The sequence below is a fragment of the Mugil cephalus genome, chromosome 17, assembly GCF_022458985.1.
Source record: "Mugil cephalus isolate CIBA_MC_2020 chromosome 17, CIBA_Mcephalus_1.1, whole genome shotgun sequence".
NCBI classification, from domain to species: domain Eukaryota; kingdom Metazoa; phylum Chordata; class Actinopteri; order Mugiliformes; family Mugilidae; genus Mugil; species Mugil cephalus.
Genome location: NC_061786.1, coordinates 15,053,575 through 15,075,002, shown reverse-complemented (window position 1 = coordinate 15,075,002; position 21,428 = coordinate 15,053,575). Strand labels below are relative to the sequence as shown.

Below are 21,428 nucleotides of genomic sequence, written 5' to 3'. Positions count from 1 at the left end.
TCATTCAGTCATTCCAAAGCTTGTTTTTGTGTTGAAGGCAAAGGGAGGTCATCAAATATTAAACGTGTAGTCAGTGAAATGCATGTTACTCCTAAAGGTAATCCAACCTCTTCTTTAGTTTGTAATGTGTAATTTTACCATATAAAATGTAAGTGCCTCCCGCAAAAAGTCATCAAATAGTATTTTATTATAATTTTTTAAATGGTCATTAATTCACATTCAGAAAATTTTAGTTGTCTCCAAGGAAGGAAATTAAGTGAAACTGAGTGGAAAACATAGAATAAACAAATTAGAATAGATTTATATATAAATAAATGAAGAAAAAACACCTGGTTAAAACTCTTGGTTAGTGTGGTCGAATGTTTTATGATTTTACAACGGGGGAATAGCCATTCACCCAGAACCCTTGTTTGTAATGGAATGCTCTTCTTCTACTACTCCCAAAACAAGCAGGCTCGAGGAGCAGCTACGTGCCGTGGCTGTGACACTGCACGTGATTGGCGGGCGGGCGGGTTTGTGTGTCTCGTGGGGGCGGAGGGGTGGACCTGCTACTGGTTTCCCCATCCAGTCTGCTCTCAGTCCGCACTCGGTCGGGCGAGCTGGCTCTTCTCTGAAAAAAAAAAAGAAGAGAGAAACTCCCCTCCCCTCACAACAAACCAATAACTGTCACACAGAGTCGACGCGAAATGTTGAACGCGAAATGCTCCCGTTTAGTTTGAGAGGACAGCTCACAACTACGAGGAAGAAGCTGCTGGAAAAAAAAAAAAGTGGGCGAACTGTGACAGCTGGAGAAATTAAAAGGTGGGATTGAGGGACCGCACGTGGGATAAAAAAAAGAGTCTCCTTTAAACACGTCGGTGAGTAAAGTCAAGATGTACTTATTTTAAATATATATATATTTTTTAGATTACTGGTCCTAAATTTAAACGTTTTCCTCATAGAAAAAAGTTTAATTGTCTCATATCCTCGCGTGGTTTGTTGCGCTGTTCATGTTTATTTGGCACAGGCTGCGTCAACGACCCTCTCAGCCACTTTGCAGAGGAATCAAGTGCGCGCGACGCTGTAGCTCATCAATTATCAGTGCACGTGGTGGCGTTTCATTATTAAACTTATCTCTTGGTGATTTTTCAAGTTTCATTTTTGTGTTTTTTTTTTTTTTTTATTATTATTTATGTACTGTGCTTTCGGAGGCAAAAACTGTTCACCGCCATTTGCCTTGACTAAATAATTATAGTAGTTGATTAGCTTGACGAAGTCTGCACCGCACCTTCTTGCTTTGGTGCTGAGCCTGATGTCACTGTGTGCGTTTGAAAAGAAAACTGAAAGACCCGTTTGTGTCAAGCCTCGAAGTTGGCCAATATTTGAACAAGTTATGTGCCTGTTACATGTGTGACTTGGAACTGCAGATATCCCAGTAAATTCCTGTTAGCCCAAAGTGCATCTGGGTGTTGTCCAACTTGAATAGCTAGGAGTGTTATGATTGTAGGCTGCGCTTCTGTATCATCGGTCTGTTTGCTCATAAAACGGCATGACACACTTCTTTCACATATCATTGGCCACGCTTATGTGAGGGATATTTTGGTGAAATACTTCTCACTAGAGATTCCAACTTAACTGCTCTCATAGATGCTATAGCCTGTATAATGATATGACAAGATTCACTGATCAGCCACAACATTAAAACCACTGACAGGTAAAGAAGTGAATAACTGTGGTCTTGTTGCAATGCAATATCCTGCTGGGAATTCTGTGTCGTTGCATATTTGCCAATATTATTTAGACAGGTCCAACCTAAACATCATTGCCACCCCATTGCAATAACATTTCCCGGCCGCAAAAGCCATATCTCGCAGGAATGCGGCTTGGGACGCCACAAAAATTGCTCCGTAACATCTCAAAAAAGATGAAAAGTCGCCCAAAGTGTTACTGTTTGGTATACTGTTTGATTACCAGTCCCTACAGGACACTCTCAGATTGCCCATGTTCACTCCCGGAAGAGTTTTGGAGGCACAGGGGAAACCTGCAGAATATTAACATGGTGGTTTTAATTTAATGGCCGATTGGTGCATATGCGTTTTCCCCAAGACATTCATCAGAGTTGTCTTTTTGACACGAAAATTCCTTCTGATCAGATCAAACGGTTCAGGTTGAGGTGGTTACTTGAGAGTTATTCTGACTGGAGAGACTGCGTAATAGGTTGGAGCAGTGAGGTGCTTGGATATATAGATAGCAGAGATAATATGATGGTTAAATCTTAATTTGGTGCAACATTTGGGGAATAGGTGCAACAACATTTAGCTGTTATATTTAAACAAAACAAAAACACTGAAAGCTGTTTTTTGGAATGAATGACTGGCTTGTTTGTGTCACAGAAAAACAGTATCAAGGCATGTGCAAACTAAGCAGCCCTCAGGTGCCAGCTACGCTTCTGTAAACCAAACGAATGCTGAATGTATTTCTTCAGTCAAATAATTGTGCCTTAACCATAACCATGCCTTTTTCTTGGAAACTGGTTCCTTTTGTTTGTTGCAAAGTCTAATTTCTGAAAGTAGCTGGTTGCATTGAAATACCAGTTGTCCAGAGGAGGAGTTCCTACATGTCTCAACTGCTGTATCTCAGTGACAGGTCGGGATTGGAATGCCGTTTAGTTGAGAATTAGCTGTGATGCTCATAGGCCTACCCCTGCGCTACCCAATGGCATTAACCACCCCACTTACATTAAAATATTGCCTCCTCCCATGCGCGGGTTCAGGGTTTAATTTTCTCTGGCATGCCATAAAAGATAAGCTTATGCATTTACCAGCGATTCAGTGTCCAATTACAGTCGGCTTAATGTAAAGTGTCGAGCTGGCTCCCTCCCCGTGCGTCCACCACCTCATCTTGTTCTGCAGCTCGACAGGACAGATCCTCGGAGGCGGACATAAATGTATAAAAACCCTTGTTTTTTTTTTTTTTCAGTGGATCATACAGTGAAAAGAAAGAACAAAACCAGTCTGTCAGTGTTTCTGGCACAGTGACACAAACATTAGAAGTCCTTGAGTAATCTGAATCAGTGAGGTTGTAGTTGGCTTCCCTGCATAACAGAATGACTGTGATGTTAAGAAGCGCCGCTATAATTGGGCAGGACTTACACGAGACTTTTTGTTGTTTGTGCGTATCTGACAGTTTTGGCGAGTTGTTGATCTAAGCGCATCGACCAGATCTGCTGTTTTGGCTTCGTGCACCGACTCTGAATGTCAAATGCTTCATCTTATAATGCATACACAGTCGCATTGTTAGCGCCTCATGTCATTGCCTCGGCATAACTTCTTGTGGGGATGATTCTTGCAGTGTTGGTAGAGATATGTTGGTAAGTGTTTGCTGTTCTGATGTTTACCCAGTCCCTCTTAAATGTTTTATTGCTATAAGGTGCTAGGCCATAAAGAGAGGGCTCATTTGGAAACCTGGCATGTCATTTATTGATTCACGGTTAGCCCATGTCTCCCTGGCACTATATAACCTTCCCAAACAGCTGAGTCACATGCATACAAGGATGGGTCCGTGCAGATGTTTTGCTTTTAAGGAAAAAGACAAAGGTACCGTTCAGTCCGCTGCTTTGATGGAGAGCTATTATTTTAACATCGTACATGTAACATGTACAGCGTACAGTGTTGGTTGCCATATGTTGTAAAGGGAAACACACAACTCTCATTAAAGACATGACAGAGACGGGGTTAAATTACATTTTGAATTCAAATTAAAGATCAGTTAAGTTATGAGACGGATCCAGAGGCAAAAAGACAAGACATCTCTTTGAACTCTCCCATCAAGAATAAAGAGGCCTATATATTCCAGCTGGAGCATCGTTCAGAATAGCCAGTTATGAATGTTGATGTGAATTTCTTCTTGAAAATCAGTCTGATCCCCTGGCGCAGCACAAACTTTTCAGCTATAAGGAGCCGAGCTGAGTTCTCTTTTTTTTTTTTTGTCTTCCTCACATTGTCATCCGAAAGCTAAATAGTGCGGTTCAGGCCTGGCGTCACACATGAAACAACCCTTAGTTTGGATTTGGTTGTGAGAAAACCCAGATGCCTTATTCTCCCAAAAACAAAACAAACAAACAAGAAAATGATGCACAAGGAGAGAGAGCATCTTAGAGACTAGGGTGACTGAGTGTCAGCAAGGAAAACTGGAGGCGAGATCCTGAATTTTAAGCTCTTAATAGTTCAGTTGCAGCATTCCCTGTCATTTCTGTTCAGTTTGAAATAATTTATATAGCCTGGTGATATTTTTTTTACCATAATTTCCACTAAAACAAGTCCAATACTTGTATTCAAGTAAAGTGCATTTGGCCGGATCAAATGCGTTTGAAGGTCTCTGGACGTCTAACATGGCAGACAAACTGTGCTAATGAGCATTGCTGACTGGCACGAGTTGGACCTGAAGGAGGGATTTGTTCCTAGATGTAAAAACTTGGACGGCTAAATAAGGCCTGTAGTTGTACCACGCTTCAATAAGCTGCCGTACCGTTGTGCTTGTTTTTATCTTGAAAAAGATAAATAGTTTGGCTTGATTTTTCATAATTCGAAGCAATTCTACTGATAGAGCTGCTTAATTCCCCAAGTGCTGTCGTGAGGTATTGTAAAAAAGCTTCTAAAAAGTGGGATCTCTTTGACAGACTTTCATGTCTTGCCTATGAAATACCAGAGCTAGATTTTCCTCGGCTTGGAACGTGCAGCTGTGTAACATAATTATAATGCTTGGTATCGCTGGCCCTTAGCAACAAACAGGATACTTGAAAGTTAGTGGAAGGCTTTTATTGTGTATGTGGAGCTTAAGTTTTGTTATTTGTAGCGCGTTGCTGTAGTAATGTAAGATTAAATATTAATGCATCACAGACTGGCATTGACCCCACAAAAACAGCAGGCGAGATAGTGTAATCTCTCAATTATTTTATGAGAGGTAACATTCACCATCTGTTCATGCGGCGATGCTGGATACTGTTCCCTGAAAGGGACACCAATGAATGACATCACTCTCTAAAGATTTAGTCTATGAAGACGGGTGCACTGTAGGAGGTTTTTTGTTCTCCTGTCTAAAATCAAGGCCTTTTACAAGAGCTGTGACTCAACATGAAAGACATGCATGAGATGCTGTAGACGAGGCAAAGTGGTTCATTCGTTTCATAGATGTTTGAGAGTGTGGTGTGCGCGTGAAAGGAATTATTTTGTCTTTGAAAATTTTACTTGGTGTGTGTGTGGGAGGAGCTGAGATGAATGGATTCTAAATGAAGAGTTTTATTTATTTAATTACATATCTTACCGTAGAACCCAACTGTAAGTGACAACGTTGGTTACTTCTTGTCTTGCTGGTGACTTATCAGGAACAATATGCTTGCAGACACACCAGTGCAGCGCAGTTGAACAATTATGCTTGTTTCAAGAAGACTTATAATGTAAATGTTACTAAACTTGGATTGAACTTGGAGTAAATTCCTAAAAGTGAATCATCATTTGTGTTAAGTAGACTGTTTTCTCTGCATTCCCCCCATTTTATTTGAAAACGACTATTCAAGTTTTCTCAGGACTGTAAATATAAAAAAGGTTGACAATGATAAACGTAAGAACAAGTTCCATTTCACATTCAATGCTGGGTGTTTTCTATGGAGTAAAGATAAGGACACAGAAATATGAGTTTTTCCACGCTTATCATTCAAAGCATGTGCACGTACATTTGTATGCATTACCCTTCCTCTTACCTTAACCTAAACTTGATCTAACCTCACTCCAGGGAGCAAGCCTCAACCTTCATATTTCCTTTTTTAAATAAAATGCACATACATATGAGATCTATTGCCAGTGGGTTTCAGTTGTCCCTTAATACGCATTAGCTCAGTGCTTATCCATAGCACTAGCTCACTACTTCACATCATTTTGGTTGATTTCTAATGGCTCTCAACATGATTTTCCCATAAACTACCAGATGTTTAATTACACAAACAGCAGAGTAAATATATTTGATACTAGATGGATTACAGATGAACCTAGATTGATTTTTAACCTATGCCAACTGCTGATGTAGCTTTTATGTCTCTCCAAAGAAAATTAACGACAAACCTACAATTTAGCATTATGTGCCTTTCTTTGGGCCACTTAAGTTTTATTCTTCTACTACTACTTCAACTACTTTGGCTGGAGGCCAGGACTGTGTTGATGCTTTAAGAGGTGGCTGCGCAGGCTAACTCAAAGACCCTACTCTGGGGAAATCCCAGGAGAGCAGTGAGCACCGTCTGAACACATTTCACATTTACACACTAGACAAGAGGGAGCGAGGAAATGAGCCGAAACTGTGCTGCTCCTTCCACTGCTTGGCAACACGCAGCCACTGTTAATGAAGTGTTTTTGAAAGGGGCTATGCTAGAAAATGGGGTGATAAGCAGGCGTAAAATATATGTGTCGTTTTCACTGCCTCAGCAGCTCCTTGGCTACAACTGTACGGCCCTGCGCTGTTAGCATTGCATAAGGCCGATCAAAGTCGAACCACAAGCCGCACGCTGTGGCTGGCTACGTTTCGCCGCCTTCAGGCTCCTGTTGGCTTCCTCCTCCTATTCCTACTTCTTGTTTTATTCCTCGCATCCCCCATCTCCTTATCCCTCCTTCCTGTCATGCTTCAGTGGACCACCTGAGGGGGGATCTGCGCTGGTGACAGCTTGAGGAGAGCCATCCCTTTTCAGCTGGAGGATGGTGTAGGAGAGGGAGAGATGCTGAGGATTAGAGCTTCCACACAGAGGGACTCCAGTGTCTTGATTTGCTACCATACAGAAATAAGGCCGGTGGCTATTTAGCAATTAACTTTGATTTTCTGGTTTTGTTTTCTTTAGTGTGTTATCCATTTAAGTGACAATAGAATGGAATTTGAAATAAACAGCAGTGAGAGTAAGGGAAAACGCAGTACTGCATGGAATTTCACTATTTACTACGGGCAAATTGTTCCTATCAAGGAGGAAAAATGTATATAAAAACTATGCAATCTTCAGGTTGTTTGAATTGAAATCTCTGATACACACAAGACAATATATAATATTCGGTGGACATAATGATCAAGTCTTCTGTCTTGAGGTTGTACTGCCACAGGACAGGACTTTCAGTTCTTAGCAGAGCTCAGTTTGACCTGCACATGCAGCTGGAACATGTTACCCACTGTTTTTACGTGATGTCTGACTTGTGGAAAGTGCCCCTGGTGAAAGAGTAGTCCTGCTTTTCACAGAGGGTTGAATGCAAAAGAACACGGCACCTATTTTTATAGGAAACATTATGTCTGCTGTACACCTCAGCCAAAATGTTGGGAGGTTGGATGTCTTTTCAATTCCAAAGAAAGGCATATTTATCAGCCCTTCTAATTACTTTCCACAAACTCTTGGCACCTTTTTTTCTTTACTGTGAGTGCTTACATTGCTAAAAGGACAGAGGGAAAGGTATGAGACGGATAGAAAGCTGGCTGTACCTTTTGTTTGTTGTTTTTTTTATACGAAAACAATTGATTACTACAACTACAAAAATGAGTTTTATTGTAACTACCTAGTTCTGGACATGTTGACCCTTTTTAATCTCACACTTAAGCTCAGGATGAAAGCCTTTTTTATGTCTGTATGAGCTGTATATGTTAACAATACAGTTCAAAATGCGGCCTTGTATAGTGCATTGTACCTTAAACCCAGACAGTTTGTGTCAAGGAAGTGATAATTCATCTAATTGTGTAGAAAATGCAGTGCAATTCAACATGAAGCAACCATTAAGTGCTGCACTAGAAATCACCATTGAGCAAACACACTCGACACAATAACCAGAAATAACGCCTCTTCTGCAGGACTGTTTATTAGAGTGCATATAGGCCCAGTAACAATGCTTTTGTGTCTGAAGCTTTTATGTTGCACTCCTGCTGAAATGTTCCTTCTGGCTTGACATAATCCTGCTTCAACAATGACCACCAGTCAACAATAGCAGCCTTTTAGCTACTTGCTCAGCCTGGAAAAGTGACTGTGTACACTTTGTTCTCCCCCAGGTTTGTCTTTTCTTTTGATAACCAGTCAAACAACTCTGTGTTCCTCTGTTTAATTGTTCAATACTCATTTTAAAGCTCGCTGCACTGCTAGAAAACGACTTGGTGTCTGTGGGCAGTGGTTAAATAGCAAGTAAATTTGATGAGAACAATGTCTTGCAGTCTGGCTCGCTTTGCAGCGCAGTGGAGTAATTCATCCACTAGTTGAGACTGACAGATTGGGTCATGAGCAGCAGCAGGGTGGCCTGTGCAGTATGCGGTCGTCTGTGCTTATTTATGCGTTTCCAATGAATATGTGTGGCTGAGAAAATGATTAAGTTCCTCAGTCCTCATGGGGATATTTTGACCTAATTAGTCCCACTTCTTTATGACCGAATCCTGCACTTGAGTACAGTTAAGCCAAGTAAGCACAGCACAGTTTTTCCTGACGCCATCAAACGTACTGCTGGGTTTATCGTGGCATATTCCCAGTCTCGTTTTGGTGAAGTGATTTATACAGATTGAGCTTCTAGGGAGAACACTGGCAAAACACTGAACGCGGAGAATGGCAGCAAAACAAAGTTGCAACTGTTAATCTGTTTTGGATTCCTTTACTCCCTGTGATTACTTTAATATGCTGAACACTGTGAGCTGTAGAGACTGTACATGTTCAGATTGTGTGCGTGGGTGTCCATCGGAGATCGAGGCCACGGATTGACTCAAGGCTGAGGTCATCAACAGAAACATAACACATGTTTATATAATAACTTATAAATTTCTTATTTCATTGCATAATAATTTCTCATTGTTTAGTTTATTCTAACCAGCCCCCTAATATTTGCATAGTTTTAACTCATCGGACATTTTATTGCACACTATTCGTACACTATCAGCCACAACATTAAAATAAGTGAGTGAATAACATGCAGTAAATAACATTTATCAGTTCTGATTTCAGATTTCCTCTAGCTATTATTTTGACACGTCCCACCAAACTAAATATTGTTAAAGACTAACAATGGCAACTATGACATCATGACCTCGAATCATGGCTGGAAGGTGGCCCACATGCTGGGACTGTCCAGAGAAAAAGCACTGAACAGGGTAAATTTATATTAAGGATGATTTTCTTCATCTGCCTCGAGTTTTCACACCGTCAACAGTTTTCATAGGGCCAATTTCACTGGACCAAAAAGTGTGAAACACAATGTGGAAACTAGCAGATGAAATGAAAAGACTGGGTTTTTTTTTGTGTGTTTTCTTCCCAGTTTCATTTGCCTTTTCCCTTTTTTCTTCTCATCTGCAGTCAAGACTGAATCTCTCCACCTAAACCATTCGCCAGCTGTTTGCTCCTGTCTGCTTCAGAGATGAGCGCCAAGTCAGTCATCAACAAGGAGGTCTTCACGCCCCACGATGAGAAGATGCTCGCTGCCGTGCAGGTGAAGCGGAGGACGAAGAAAAAGATCCCTTTCCTGGCCACCGGTGGTCAAGGAGATTACATGACGTTCATCTGCCTCTCAGGTCAGCACGAACCAAAACCTCTGTCTCACTCGGTCGTTTTTGCCGGCGTTTCCGCTGCTTTTATGTGTCCATCTATGTTATTTGTGTGTGCGCACCCTTGTTGTGCTCTTGCAACCCGAAGTCACATTTCAACATGTCTCCCTTAATTCTCCCTCTAATGTTCACACTGATGAGCATGTTTACGTTTTCTCTGCCAATAGAGTGCCACGCTAAATCAATTTACTGCCAGGCCTCAGGTCAATCCATTTTAAATAGATTTAAGCTCAAACTGAAAAATTGTTTCGCCAGAAATTGTGGTTTTAATTATTTTGTGTTTTTCTTTCCGCGACATTAGTTGACATATTGCTTGTTAATTGAATTAGCCATGCATAATGTTCTTGATGAGAATAGCTAGAATCTGTTCACGTTTGTGCCAGCAGAAATGCTTATGAAGATAATTGACATTTGTTAATCTTACATGTTACTTTGTTTTAAACTGTTAATGGCCAAGGGCACAGAAATACTCAATAGTTTGTCGATGCAGCGCAAATGCCAGTAAAACTTTGCACTTGATTCAAATTCAAGGTTGCCTTGCAATAGTCAAGCTCCTCAACACTGGGCCTCGGAGTTTACAGTTAAACTTACGGTTTTCAAGTACAAGTCACAAATTAACATGTTTCAGAGAACATGCCCCCACTTTTCCAACAGATTTAGGATGAGTCACTTCTTCTTTTATGTTCTCCTTTCAATATTGCTTAATATTCAGTTTTGGTAATGCCAATCTCATCACATTCCCAGCAGCCGTATCCCATCTGAGCTTTGCTGCTCTGAGATCTGTGAAAGTCACTGGATGCCTTGACTGTTTAATCTACTTGACATCATCGAAATGTGTTAATTATCTGATGTCATGTGATCTTTCCACTTGTGGAGACAGACCTTATTGAGTAAAGGAATGCAACTTGATGCTGAGCGTTTGTTTAGACTGCTCGGTAAACGGCTGTCTTTTCATATTTCATAAAGGTAGCTATTTGTACAACACTGCTGACAGTGTTGATGTCATAGCTGTTTGCTGATATACAGCTTAGGTAAATTACAGTAGCTGTATGTGACTAACTCAATTAGGTTCTCATCTAGGCATCTACCAAACTGAGACAGTCGTACACAGCAAACAAACCAGGTGTACAGACAGGCTTTGCCTCATTTAACAGGCATCTTCAGTGCAACTAATAACAACATACATTCTACAGAAGACACTGCAAATCCAATACATGGATTTGCTGGGGCCAAAACTGACCTATAATATAACGTATAGTTTGGTGCCACATTTGGTTCCCACATTGCCAAACATCACCCTACTGTAGACATTTTAATCAAAGCAAAAATACCTTGTTTAACAGTTAATCGTAAGGAAGATGAATAAAAGAGAGACTAATTCCACTCATTCAACTTCCTTCGCATTGCAAACAAATAACAGTTGACTCAAACGGAAATAAGAAGGAGTTCAGAAATACATGAATTTATGTAAAGATCCCCATTCTGTACTCGTTAATTGAACATTTATCCTCAGATTTGTGGGGCCGCTCTCTCTCATACACTGAAAGGCAACAGAACCCGGACAGAAAAGCAGTCTTAAATCTCCACTGAGGGGCCCAGGGGGATCCAATTTAAAGTGCCTTAAAGTTGCTTTCAGTGGGGGATTCACACAGATTTACTTTTGTGGAGATTTGCTACAGTCAGTGGCTTTAACCTTTTCATAAGAAGGTAGAGGCCTAATGTTGACTGTAGCCTTCTCGCTTCATTTACTCTTTATACAGTATAAAGAAGCTCAGTAGCTGTATTCCCTGTGATCGTAATGAGGATATTTTTTACACTTAGGACTGAGACTTCAGCCTTTTTAAAAAGATGTGTTCATCTTTAAAGAAAGAATTTGCATTTCACTATCATTTAGAAAAAGTGTAACTAAACTGCGTGTAGTGCGTTACCACAGGCTGCTTCGCTGTCTAATTTATATAAAGTCTCCTGACGCCTAAGCTGATGTCTGGGACCGCGTGTGCAAGCGCAGCACTGAATGCCAGCACTGTTGCGTAGTTCATTTAGTCATGTGGCATTTTTCTCAAGCCAGCGACGCATTGTTCTGAGTTTTATGTGTGTTCCTGTGCCTGCACTGTACAGACACAACTCGAGTGTGAAGCCAGGCTGTTCCCAGTGCAACTTGTGTGACTCTTGAGTGATCGGCATGTATATGAAAGCACTGTGTGTGTGTGTGTGTGTGTGTGTGTGTAAGTGGTGGGGGATGGGGGTCACTGGTAGTCTCATGCTACAGTAGCAGATAGTTGAGGGCCCCAGGGCCAAGCAGTGGCAGAGTTATGTAATATGTGGCATGTCACGGCGAAAGGAAGCCCACTGTGTGAGTAGCAGTGCTACAGAGACATCCACAGGCATGCCACTTTCAAACTGAGGAGGGTACCAGGATGAAACACCAGGCTGAAACTGCTACTCCAGTAAAAAGACCATATGCTCTAGTGGTGTCATAACTTCTGACTCAGTGCGAGCAAAATATTTTCAACTAATATGAATGAAAACACTATCGCTTTCAGTTTTTATCATGTGCTTGGAACAAACCACTGCTTTTGATAGTGGGGTTATGCAGGCATCCTTGTAACCACAGCTGTATTTTCGTTGTGGGAGAGTCTTTGAATTGTCTTTTTGTTGAACACATGGCTGTTTGTCTTAGGTAGAGGGCTACATTTATCAGTGGAACAATAAGCCTGGACAGCTGCCACTTGGAGAGCAGGGGCTTCTTGTTTCAGAGTTACACGTGGCTCCAGGAAAATAAGACTGGTTCTGCTCACTTAGCTTACTGTTGTTTGGCTTCAGGGGGGGAAGCTTGGAAATTAGTCTTATGTCAGCACACCACACCAGTAATACTATTAAATTCCCTGTAGCACCGATTTTCCAGGAGAAGAAGGATTTTGTCTAACCACTATATCTAATCTAGATCTGGATCTAAAATGTAGCAATTTTATTTATTTTTGCTAAGGACCCAGGAAAGCAAAGGAGTTTCACTACTTTCAAAATGATTTAAACGGTTTTCATATAACTCACAATTGTGTTTTTTTTAATACAGAATCAACTTTATTGTTACATAGTGTGATTGAAATCTAAACACTCCTCCTTGTCGCTTTTGCGATGAGATTTCTGAGATCCCTTTGATGTTATGCACATGCACGTTCTCACGGAGTTACACAACGGCGCGCAGAAACATATGTTAACGCTTTTACAACAACATCAGGGGTCTTGATGACATAGGAGTGTACTGGAGCGATGCCAGGAGCTCGACATGGACCACGTTGGTTAGTGAGTTTTCTCTTTGATCACCAGGCTTCATGCGGTGCCTTCGTGGCTGGACCTTAGGGCTGAAACAGTGGACCGCCCACAGAATATTTGGCAGGGGAGATGTGAGGCCAGTTGAAGCAGATAAGACACTGTGAAGGTTCACTGGAGGTAGCCTATTAGTCTACATGGATTTCTTCTATATTTTTTAAGATCTGAAAGGAAAACACATTTTTGTTGCCTTCCCACCCTGCCTCTCCTTTCCCCTCATAACTTTCAGCACCTCTCTTTGCTCATCCTTGTGTTTTTTTCCTCGTGTGAGTCTGTGTATGAACTGTAACTATTACAGCCTGGCATCTGCGGCAGCTTTAGTGAAAGGATTGCAAAACCATCTGACGGTTTCCAAATCACATCAGGAAATGCCATTATAACGCTACCTAACTTTCTTCTGCTTTTGTTATTTTTTCGCACTTGGCTACGTCAGTGATTTATGCTAATGCGTGAATTTCCAAGTGGGAAGCGTGTGGGCATCCATGCTGCTGGGTGTATTTGTGCATTATGTGTTTATGCAGGCATGTTGTTTTGTGGGCTGTTTACATGCTTAAAAATATGCGTAGGCTGCGTCTTAATCATGCGATCCACCGAGAACCCCATGCCGACATCTTGGTTCAAGTGCATCCTTTTTGTGGATGAAAAATGTAACGAGGAAAGAATCTTTTAATCATAATGATACAAAGATAATATATAATTTGAGTGCTTTTATATGTTGGTGATTTACGACGGTTATATATATTCTCATGTGTCTTACATGTGTGTGATTGTGAGCTTTTGTTCAAATGACAAAGATCTCTTACCGTCTGTCAAATTCATACCGAGTCCAGTATCAGTTTTTGTTCCACACCCTTTACATTTGCCATCCCAGTTTGTCTATTGCATCTGTGTACTTTTGCCTCCAGCCCATTCATCACCAATGTCCTTGTGATTATTGATTTGCTGGTAAGATGGATTGGAGAGGAGCTCACTGGTATTTTAAAGTGTTTACTCCATTAGAAAGTCAGATCCATTATGACCTTGGTTGCATTTTCAAAAAAAAAAAACCCGTCCGTCTAAGGTTCTGTATTCATATACACACATTGTAAGTTGTTAGTGTGTCCAGAGGGTAAAGTAAACCAATGAGAGACTATGATGCATATTCATAAGGATCTTAGGAGGTTATTATGCAAAACATTTAAAAACAGGAAAACACCTCACTGTTTCACAATGTATATTTGTTAAAATTCATAGGGTTGTTGTCAGTTTTGAGGCTTGTACTCAGTTTCAGTTGAACTGTTGAGCTTGTGATAACAACATGGGAATTCATGTACACAAAATGCTTAGTGTTTCATCAGCCAAGGTGTGTGGGAATATTGTCATTTCTCCCAGGCGTGGTATAAAATATTGCAGAAAACTGTCAATTTTATGTCGGCAACTTGTTACAACTCTAATCATTCGTAGCTGTGATCATGGGAAACCCAATCCCTATTTGAAGACACCTTTAGTTACAGAAGATTAATCTAATATGCGTCTATTTGACGTTATAATATTGATTCATTGCGAGAAAGCATATCTTTAGCTTCGTAGCTGCTATTCAGTCCAGCTCAGTGTTGTGCCATTCAGTGTACTTGAAAGAATTTCCTCGACTGCTTTAGCGTGGGCTCTGCATCGCACTGGTAAAAACTTTTTTTTTTTTTTTAAGCATATTAGGGAGTCTGGAAAATATTTGAGCCAGGCGGGGTTGTGTGGGTGGTCAGTATTCTGTTGTGAGGTTTTGCCTTCTGTGGCAGCAGTGACTGATGCTGGCCTCGGGTATTTACCGAGAGCAGAGACGTACGGCCCACTCACACCGGACCAGATACATCAGCATGACTCTAATACCACATCAGCTATAAGTCTGTGTCAGCCCATGCATTTGTGTGCCATGCATACCAAAAGGTCCTTGTATCTGACAGACTTCATATGGACTAATTAGACTCTTGTAGCTCACTTCATGTTTGTTTGAGGTTCACTTCGCTCTAAAACATGGGTTGTCCTTATCACTCATTCTTACTCCCTCATTATATATATATATATATATATATATATATATATATATATATATATATATATATATATATATATATATTATATATATATATATATATATCTCCTCCTCCCTTTGAGATAGTATTCACAGGTTTCATGCACACACAGGCACTGGGCACCAGTTTTGGTAAACATGAGAAAGGTTCCCAACACTTGTAGGGATTGCTACAACATAACTGACCTTGACGCTTATCTCTTCTGTGGCAACCGAGCCTCCTGTTATGGATCCAGTGTGTGTGTCCTCTCCTGTGACCGTAACATCTGTGGCCTCATAACTCACAAAAACAGTTTGTTGTTGTTGGGAAATAGCTCCGGGATAAGTATGATTAATAAATGTATTTTTTTTGGACTCGTGCTTTTTACAAATTATTTTTGCAGAACTTGCTTAATTCTAAGATGGATAAAAGGAAAGTATTCGCAGAATCTCGCAGACATGCAGTCAGGCTAATGTGTAATCCAGTATGCTTGGATCCACCACACACACACGCACACACACACACACACACATGCATGCACACAGCAGGTGGAGCTGATAGATGAAAGGCTCAGGAGCTCTGCAGGTAGACTGTTTTGTGTGTGGTGTTGGGCACACAAAGCCTCTCTCTGTAGAGAGTCTGTTTCATCCTGTCTACAGAGAATAAATATGGTTTGCGAGCGTGTGCGTGTTGGGAAATAGGCACATGCTGCAGTGATCCTGACAGCTCTCATTGCAGTGCTTCTTTCCAGATATCCAAGCCAAAGTGTCCATCATCGTCCTCCATCAGCAACTCCTCCTGTTCATTACTGTCCAGCTCATTGTGCTTGCCTCCCATCCAAACAGCATTACGGTTCAGATTACACCACTGCACTTTCACATCATGGTCTCCCCGCAACTCACAGTCCCGTGTACTGTTAGTGGTCACTGTTTTTGTTTAGTGTGCGCTTGTCCGTGTTGTTTTTTTTATATACAGTACACAGTTGTTTGTGTAGAAGACTCTGTTTGACTCCATGTAACTCTCCTTTTGTTGGTGTAGCTCCAGTCTAGGTGTTTGCATGTAATTGCTCCATGTCTTACAACTTGGGTGGTTGCATCCGTGTATATATTTGACCTCAGGAAGTTATATGTGGTGAGAGGAAATTTGAAACACTTTGTACACACAGCTGAATAGATACTGTACGTTCAGCTTGAAGGGAGAAATGGTTAAAGGATGTTTTTCTTGTTTTTTTTTTTATCAATATGGCTGGTAAAGAAGGAATAGGAAAATGTTTAAACTGTGGATGTGTAAGAATTGACATGATTATTCTCTTGTTTAGTGTTTAGACTAATGAGGCTTTGTTTCTGGCTTCTTTGCTGGGGTGTATCGTTGTTTTTCTGAATGTTGTTAATCTAATGACGGCCCAAACACAGCAGAGAATGGCCCAGGGAGATGAGGTGATGTGTCCATTGAAGACGTAATTACCTAAGAGGACCACACCACACATGTTTTTGGTACTGTGTGCTTTGCTCGGTTAGTGAGCCAGTGCATATGGTCAAAGACTGTGTTGACAAAATCTGGTGTTCTCATCTTTTGTTATGTTCAAAAGAAGCTTGTACACCACGTCCTTCCTCTCTCATGTGCAGTGTGAAAAGGATGACGAGGAACGAGAAGAGAGTGCAGAGATGGGGCTCATAAAAATCAGCCGTCCATATAATTAGCCGATGCACTGTTCTTGTCAAACTGAAAGCCTTCACAACTAAATATTTAATAACCACCACAAGTTACTCAGTCCAATTGACCCGCCAACACATTCACTTCGCTGCATTAAAACTGTCACTGAAGATATTGAAATGACTCGTATAAAGAAAAATGTTTGTGACCTCTGTCTGGCCCCTGCACCAAAAGCTCATTTCAGTTCAAATTCATTTCTATTACACAATATATTGACATCTTTTGATTACAAAAACAGCTCAGTGGGAGAATTATTTTTTACAGAGCCACATTTGCTTATCTGTCACAGCAATTTAGAGGTTTCCCTTTAGGGTAAGGAGTCTAGATCAAATTATAGAACGGTTAGAGGAGTTGTATCCTTTCAGAGACGGCTTATGAGTGTATTATAGGATATTTTATAGTCGGTTATTTCGTAGTAGATTAATAGTAGGTTTGGTCAGAGAATATATTTTAAACGTATTTAGATCCTCTTTGCAGAACTTGCCTCTTTTAAGAACTGCATTTGATGCAGACCTGCCATTACAACAGTGAAGTAAGATTCAATGTTCTGGTCTGTTCACTAAGAGCTGCCTTTAATCTACTTGAAAGATGTTGTAAGGATGACATCACCCTGCAGAATGTTGGTTTTCATTCATTTAACCTCAAAACTCACGAAACACACGTTCACCTAACAGTGCTGGCAAAGTTAGCTCAGTGTGCTGCAAGAGCAAAAACATTTTGCCACGTAAGCTGCTACAGCAAACCCAAGTTTGTAAAAGGCCATTAAGTGTTCAAGTCATTTATATACCTCTGACTACAGGGAATCCAGCGTACTCGATTGGCCCATTTGTTTGTTTGCAAACAAGGAGCAGTAGATGATGAATGATGACATATGTTGTCTTGGAGAGTTGAGAGTTATTGCTGTACAGAACCTATCTGCATCCTTGCAATAATTAATGCAAAATTTATGCTAATAAGTTACGCCGCAAAACCAGGTATGTCACATGCCGTGGACATATTTTGAATTGTGATCAGTTGTTATGAATGTTATGAATTATGCATTGTGATTGATTAATGTACTATTTAAACTATTGGCAGATATGGGAAGATCTTTCATAAGGCTGGAACAAGGTTTTGTGTCTCTCTTAGCAGACATTGCTCTTGAATGCTCTTAAACCTTTATGACCATCTGTGCAAGGTATTTGGTTATCAACACATTCTTAAAAAGTCTTTGCTGTAACCTTGAACCAATGCTTTCAGTATGTATATTCCAGCTCCCAGGAGTTATCAATATGCACACTCAGACCTTATTACAAACAGACCTGATTGATGACTTGGTCAGAGCTTGGTCAGCTATTGACTAGTGATCAAATATCATCTCTTCACTTTTCTTCTCATTTACTGTGAGGTGATAAATGTTGTTCCATTTATCACCAGTTTGCCCCTTTACACAATGATAAGATCATGCATCACTGTCTTGGTGTTGTCCTCTCAGCGGCTGCATCATTTGATCATTTTATCATTTAGTTTCCTACTAAAACACTTACTTGTAGTTTACAGATCTAAGACGGGCATCTATGTTGTTTGGTTTCGGCTCTGTTATTTCCCTCCGCTCCACGGTTCAGTCCATTCTTTGTTGGATAGTGTACTTTGGATGAATACTACATTATTATCCTGGCTTCATGCCTTCAGTGCAGTTTATTATCTGTTTGGCTGAAAACTTTGGAACATCTGCAAAAGGTACGCAGCTGTATAAAAGCATGCGCTGCCATATGGCATATCTAAGGACGGCAGGTATGGTGAGATGTAAAAGTGTTCACTGAAGATGTTTGACACAGTGTTTATGCAAAGTATAACTTCAGTATTGGTTTGTATAACACTCCCTATTGGCAGCAGCTAAATGCTTGAATCCTACCAGGTTTACAGAGTCAAGAGGTCCTTTGTGACTCTGCTTGTCGTGAAATCTGATTACTGGAGCCTCTCTTGAGTTACACAACACTATTTATCAGCAAAAAAAAAAGAAAAAGAGGAAGATTCAGTGCATTATATGACAGCTCACACTGTGATAGTTGGAGACAGGGAACGGTTCTAGTGAAACAGATAGATGTGGAGGGTGGGGTAACGGAAGGGAAAGATCTCAGGGGTCCCTACTTTTGATAGTCTTTACTGGAAAGAAGGAGGGCTTTACGTGGAAATTAAACTTGGAAAGCCATAGCTGTTAGTAATCTGTGGTGTTCTAGTTGTTACATGAATCAGAAATGATTCTTGTTATGCAGAACTGGGAGAGACTGTTAATCACTGTACTTTCTATACATATACACTGTTGTTGCTTCTGTGAGCTGTAGAACTAAGATGCGTAGTGAAATAACTTTCCTGAAATGCTGCATTGTACACAGCTTCCAACACTGACTCTGTCTAATTGTTTCACTCTGATTTCAAATTGAAAGAATTCGGTCTTATCTAAGCATATTAAGGTTGAAGTTAATAGCTCATCATTTAAACGAATCACAGTTAAATTGGATTAATGTGTAATGAATTTACCCTCTTATCTCCAGAGTCATGTTTTTGTTGTGCGAGGTACACATTTATTCCACACCCTCCTTCTGTCGCTGTGTGCCTTGCCTTGATTTACAATTCCTTTGATGACCAGAAAGGTGCCTAATACCTCAAGTGCTGCATAAATAAAATATCTGCCTGTGCCAAAGGAGCTGATCAATTTATTCATGCTCCTTTATAAAATGCCAGCTTCTGATTTGACCAAGTCTGTACGCATAAATAAAACATATCATGTTTCTCAGTGCTTAGTATCTCCATTTGTTCTCCCTTCCCTAAACTAGAGAAAAGCATGAAAATATAGGTACTGTGATATGCTACGGCTTGTTCTTTATAATTCTCTTTGATACAAGTTCAGCCCTACGTGAACATATAGAAAGAGTTTGGGGATTCAGCAGCACAAACACGTATAAAAAGACAAAAATTTCCATGCAGTATCTCCTATTCGAAATTTTCAGCTTCATAAATGTGAGGATTCATTTTAATAATAACCATTACTTGTTGTGTCATTTTGAGGTTTTAAAGTGGCAAAGTTATGCGTCTGTGTCAATGGGAATAACTCTTTATACCAGCAGGTGGCAGTGGTCTGTATTCCTTGTTGAAGGAAACGGGTGGGCAACTATGAAATGATCATTGTGAAAATAGTTGTGTGCGCCCCTTTGACATGGGATCCGTTTCTTTTCTTGTGCACTGGTTGGCCAATAAAAATTATATTTCTAAGCTGCCAAACAGGTCAGATAAAACTAGTGTCACAAAGAGGCTCACCAATGGCCCTGTTGGGCTGTTTGAGCCTTTGGTGTGCACTAGCATGAGCGGGGAGAGAGATTATACATTATCCAGTTTCATCAAAAAAAGAAAACGTTTGTAATGATTTAGGTTCTAAACCATGCGAGTGGATCCTCCAGCTGCAACCAGGGCAATCGCATTAATACCTCCCCCAGTTTTCACTTCATCATTCAGTGAAGAGGAAAAATATAAAAAAAAAAAAAAAGTTTAAAGAGAGAGATACATTGGTATTACCATCTTTTTCTTTTCATTCCAATGTTTCAGCTATAAAATGTGCTGCCATTACTCAGAGTGAAGAAGTAGCTTGTTAACTGCCTGTGATTGAGGCGAGTGCTGAAAATCGATTTTTCTTTCTTTTTTTTGCAGAGCAGCTCTTTCGGCTTTCACAGTAAATATTTGTCTCTCTCCCTCCAGGCCCCAGGTTAGAAAACAATGCAGGCAGCATATGCTGAATTAACATAGTCTCTCCTCCCACCTTTGCTCATAAATTCTGAGGCAAAATGAAAGTGCTGGATATTTAATAACGCCGTCCAAGTTGTGTGAATGCTGGTATTCACGTAATCATTTGCATTGCATAACATATCATAGAGCTGCATACTACGTTACGTGTTCTCTACCTCAAATATGCAGCCTCCTAACGCCCTTACCTGAAGCCACAGCTTCTTCTAATTTATCTCCTTGATGTATTATAAATTAAAGTTGCATCTTGTTTTTATCCTGCAGGCTGTAGCCTAATGGAGTTGTTTAGCACAATGCACGCAGAAAGCAAATGGTGTTTATTTGGTATTATTTATGAAGAAATACCCTAGTAATTCTTATACCTTCTGTCAGCAACACACTGAGGCCTCATTCTTTTGTGAACTTATCTTGCCATACACACCGAAGACAGATGAAGAGTAATAACTGCAATTAAATATCTATGTAGTTTTCACCAGTAGTGATACTTCTGAGTGACTGATAAGTGAAATACACCTTGATTTTACAAAGTTGCTGGAGATTTATTATTAAACATTATTTATTTATTTTTTACCTTTTACTCTGCAGACATTGTTTCTGCCCGTGATCTTTGCGCCCTCAGCATATAGCTGTCTGGGAAAGAACAAAGAAGATTTAAAGGGAGTATAGAACAAAAAAAAAACTCTCTTCTCTCTGCGTGGTTCAAATAAAGCGCAGCAGGATTGATGCCATGAGATGTAATGAATTCAGAGTGCTATCTGATACCATGGCCGTATGCTTGCTGAGCCTCATGATTCTTATATCATTTTGAACGCGCTGGTATTGATTTTGAAGTGAGGCACATGGATTTGCTGAGCCAGTGCATCTGGAGTTAACTCTATCAGTGTCTTTAAAGGGAGAGCAGATTTATCTTTGGCTACAAACGGAGAACAATTCTGCCTTTCAAGCAGATCCGAGTCCAGCTGCAGTCTCCAAGAAGATAAGGGGTTTGGTTTG

General features: G+C 40.4%; 1 protein-coding gene across 2 annotated transcripts in view; it reads left to right on the top strand.

Moving 5' to 3' along the window:
• The first annotated feature begins 562 nt into the window (after positions 1-562).
• Positions 563-21,428, top strand: part of stxbp6 (syntaxin binding protein 6 (amisyn)) — a 47,223-nt gene continuing 26,357 nt past the window's right edge. Inside the window, exons 1-2 of one of the 2 annotated variants that reach the window (XM_047611313.1) lie at positions 563-801; positions 9,323-9,537. In XM_047611313.1, coding sequence (XP_047467269.1) covers positions 9,384-9,537 — 154 coding nt within the window. In that variant the 5' untranslated portion in view covers positions 563-801; positions 9,323-9,383. Of the gene's footprint in view, positions 858-9,322; positions 9,538-21,428 lie in introns of both variants that reach the window. The other variant, XM_047611312.1, reaches the window with a different exon arrangement.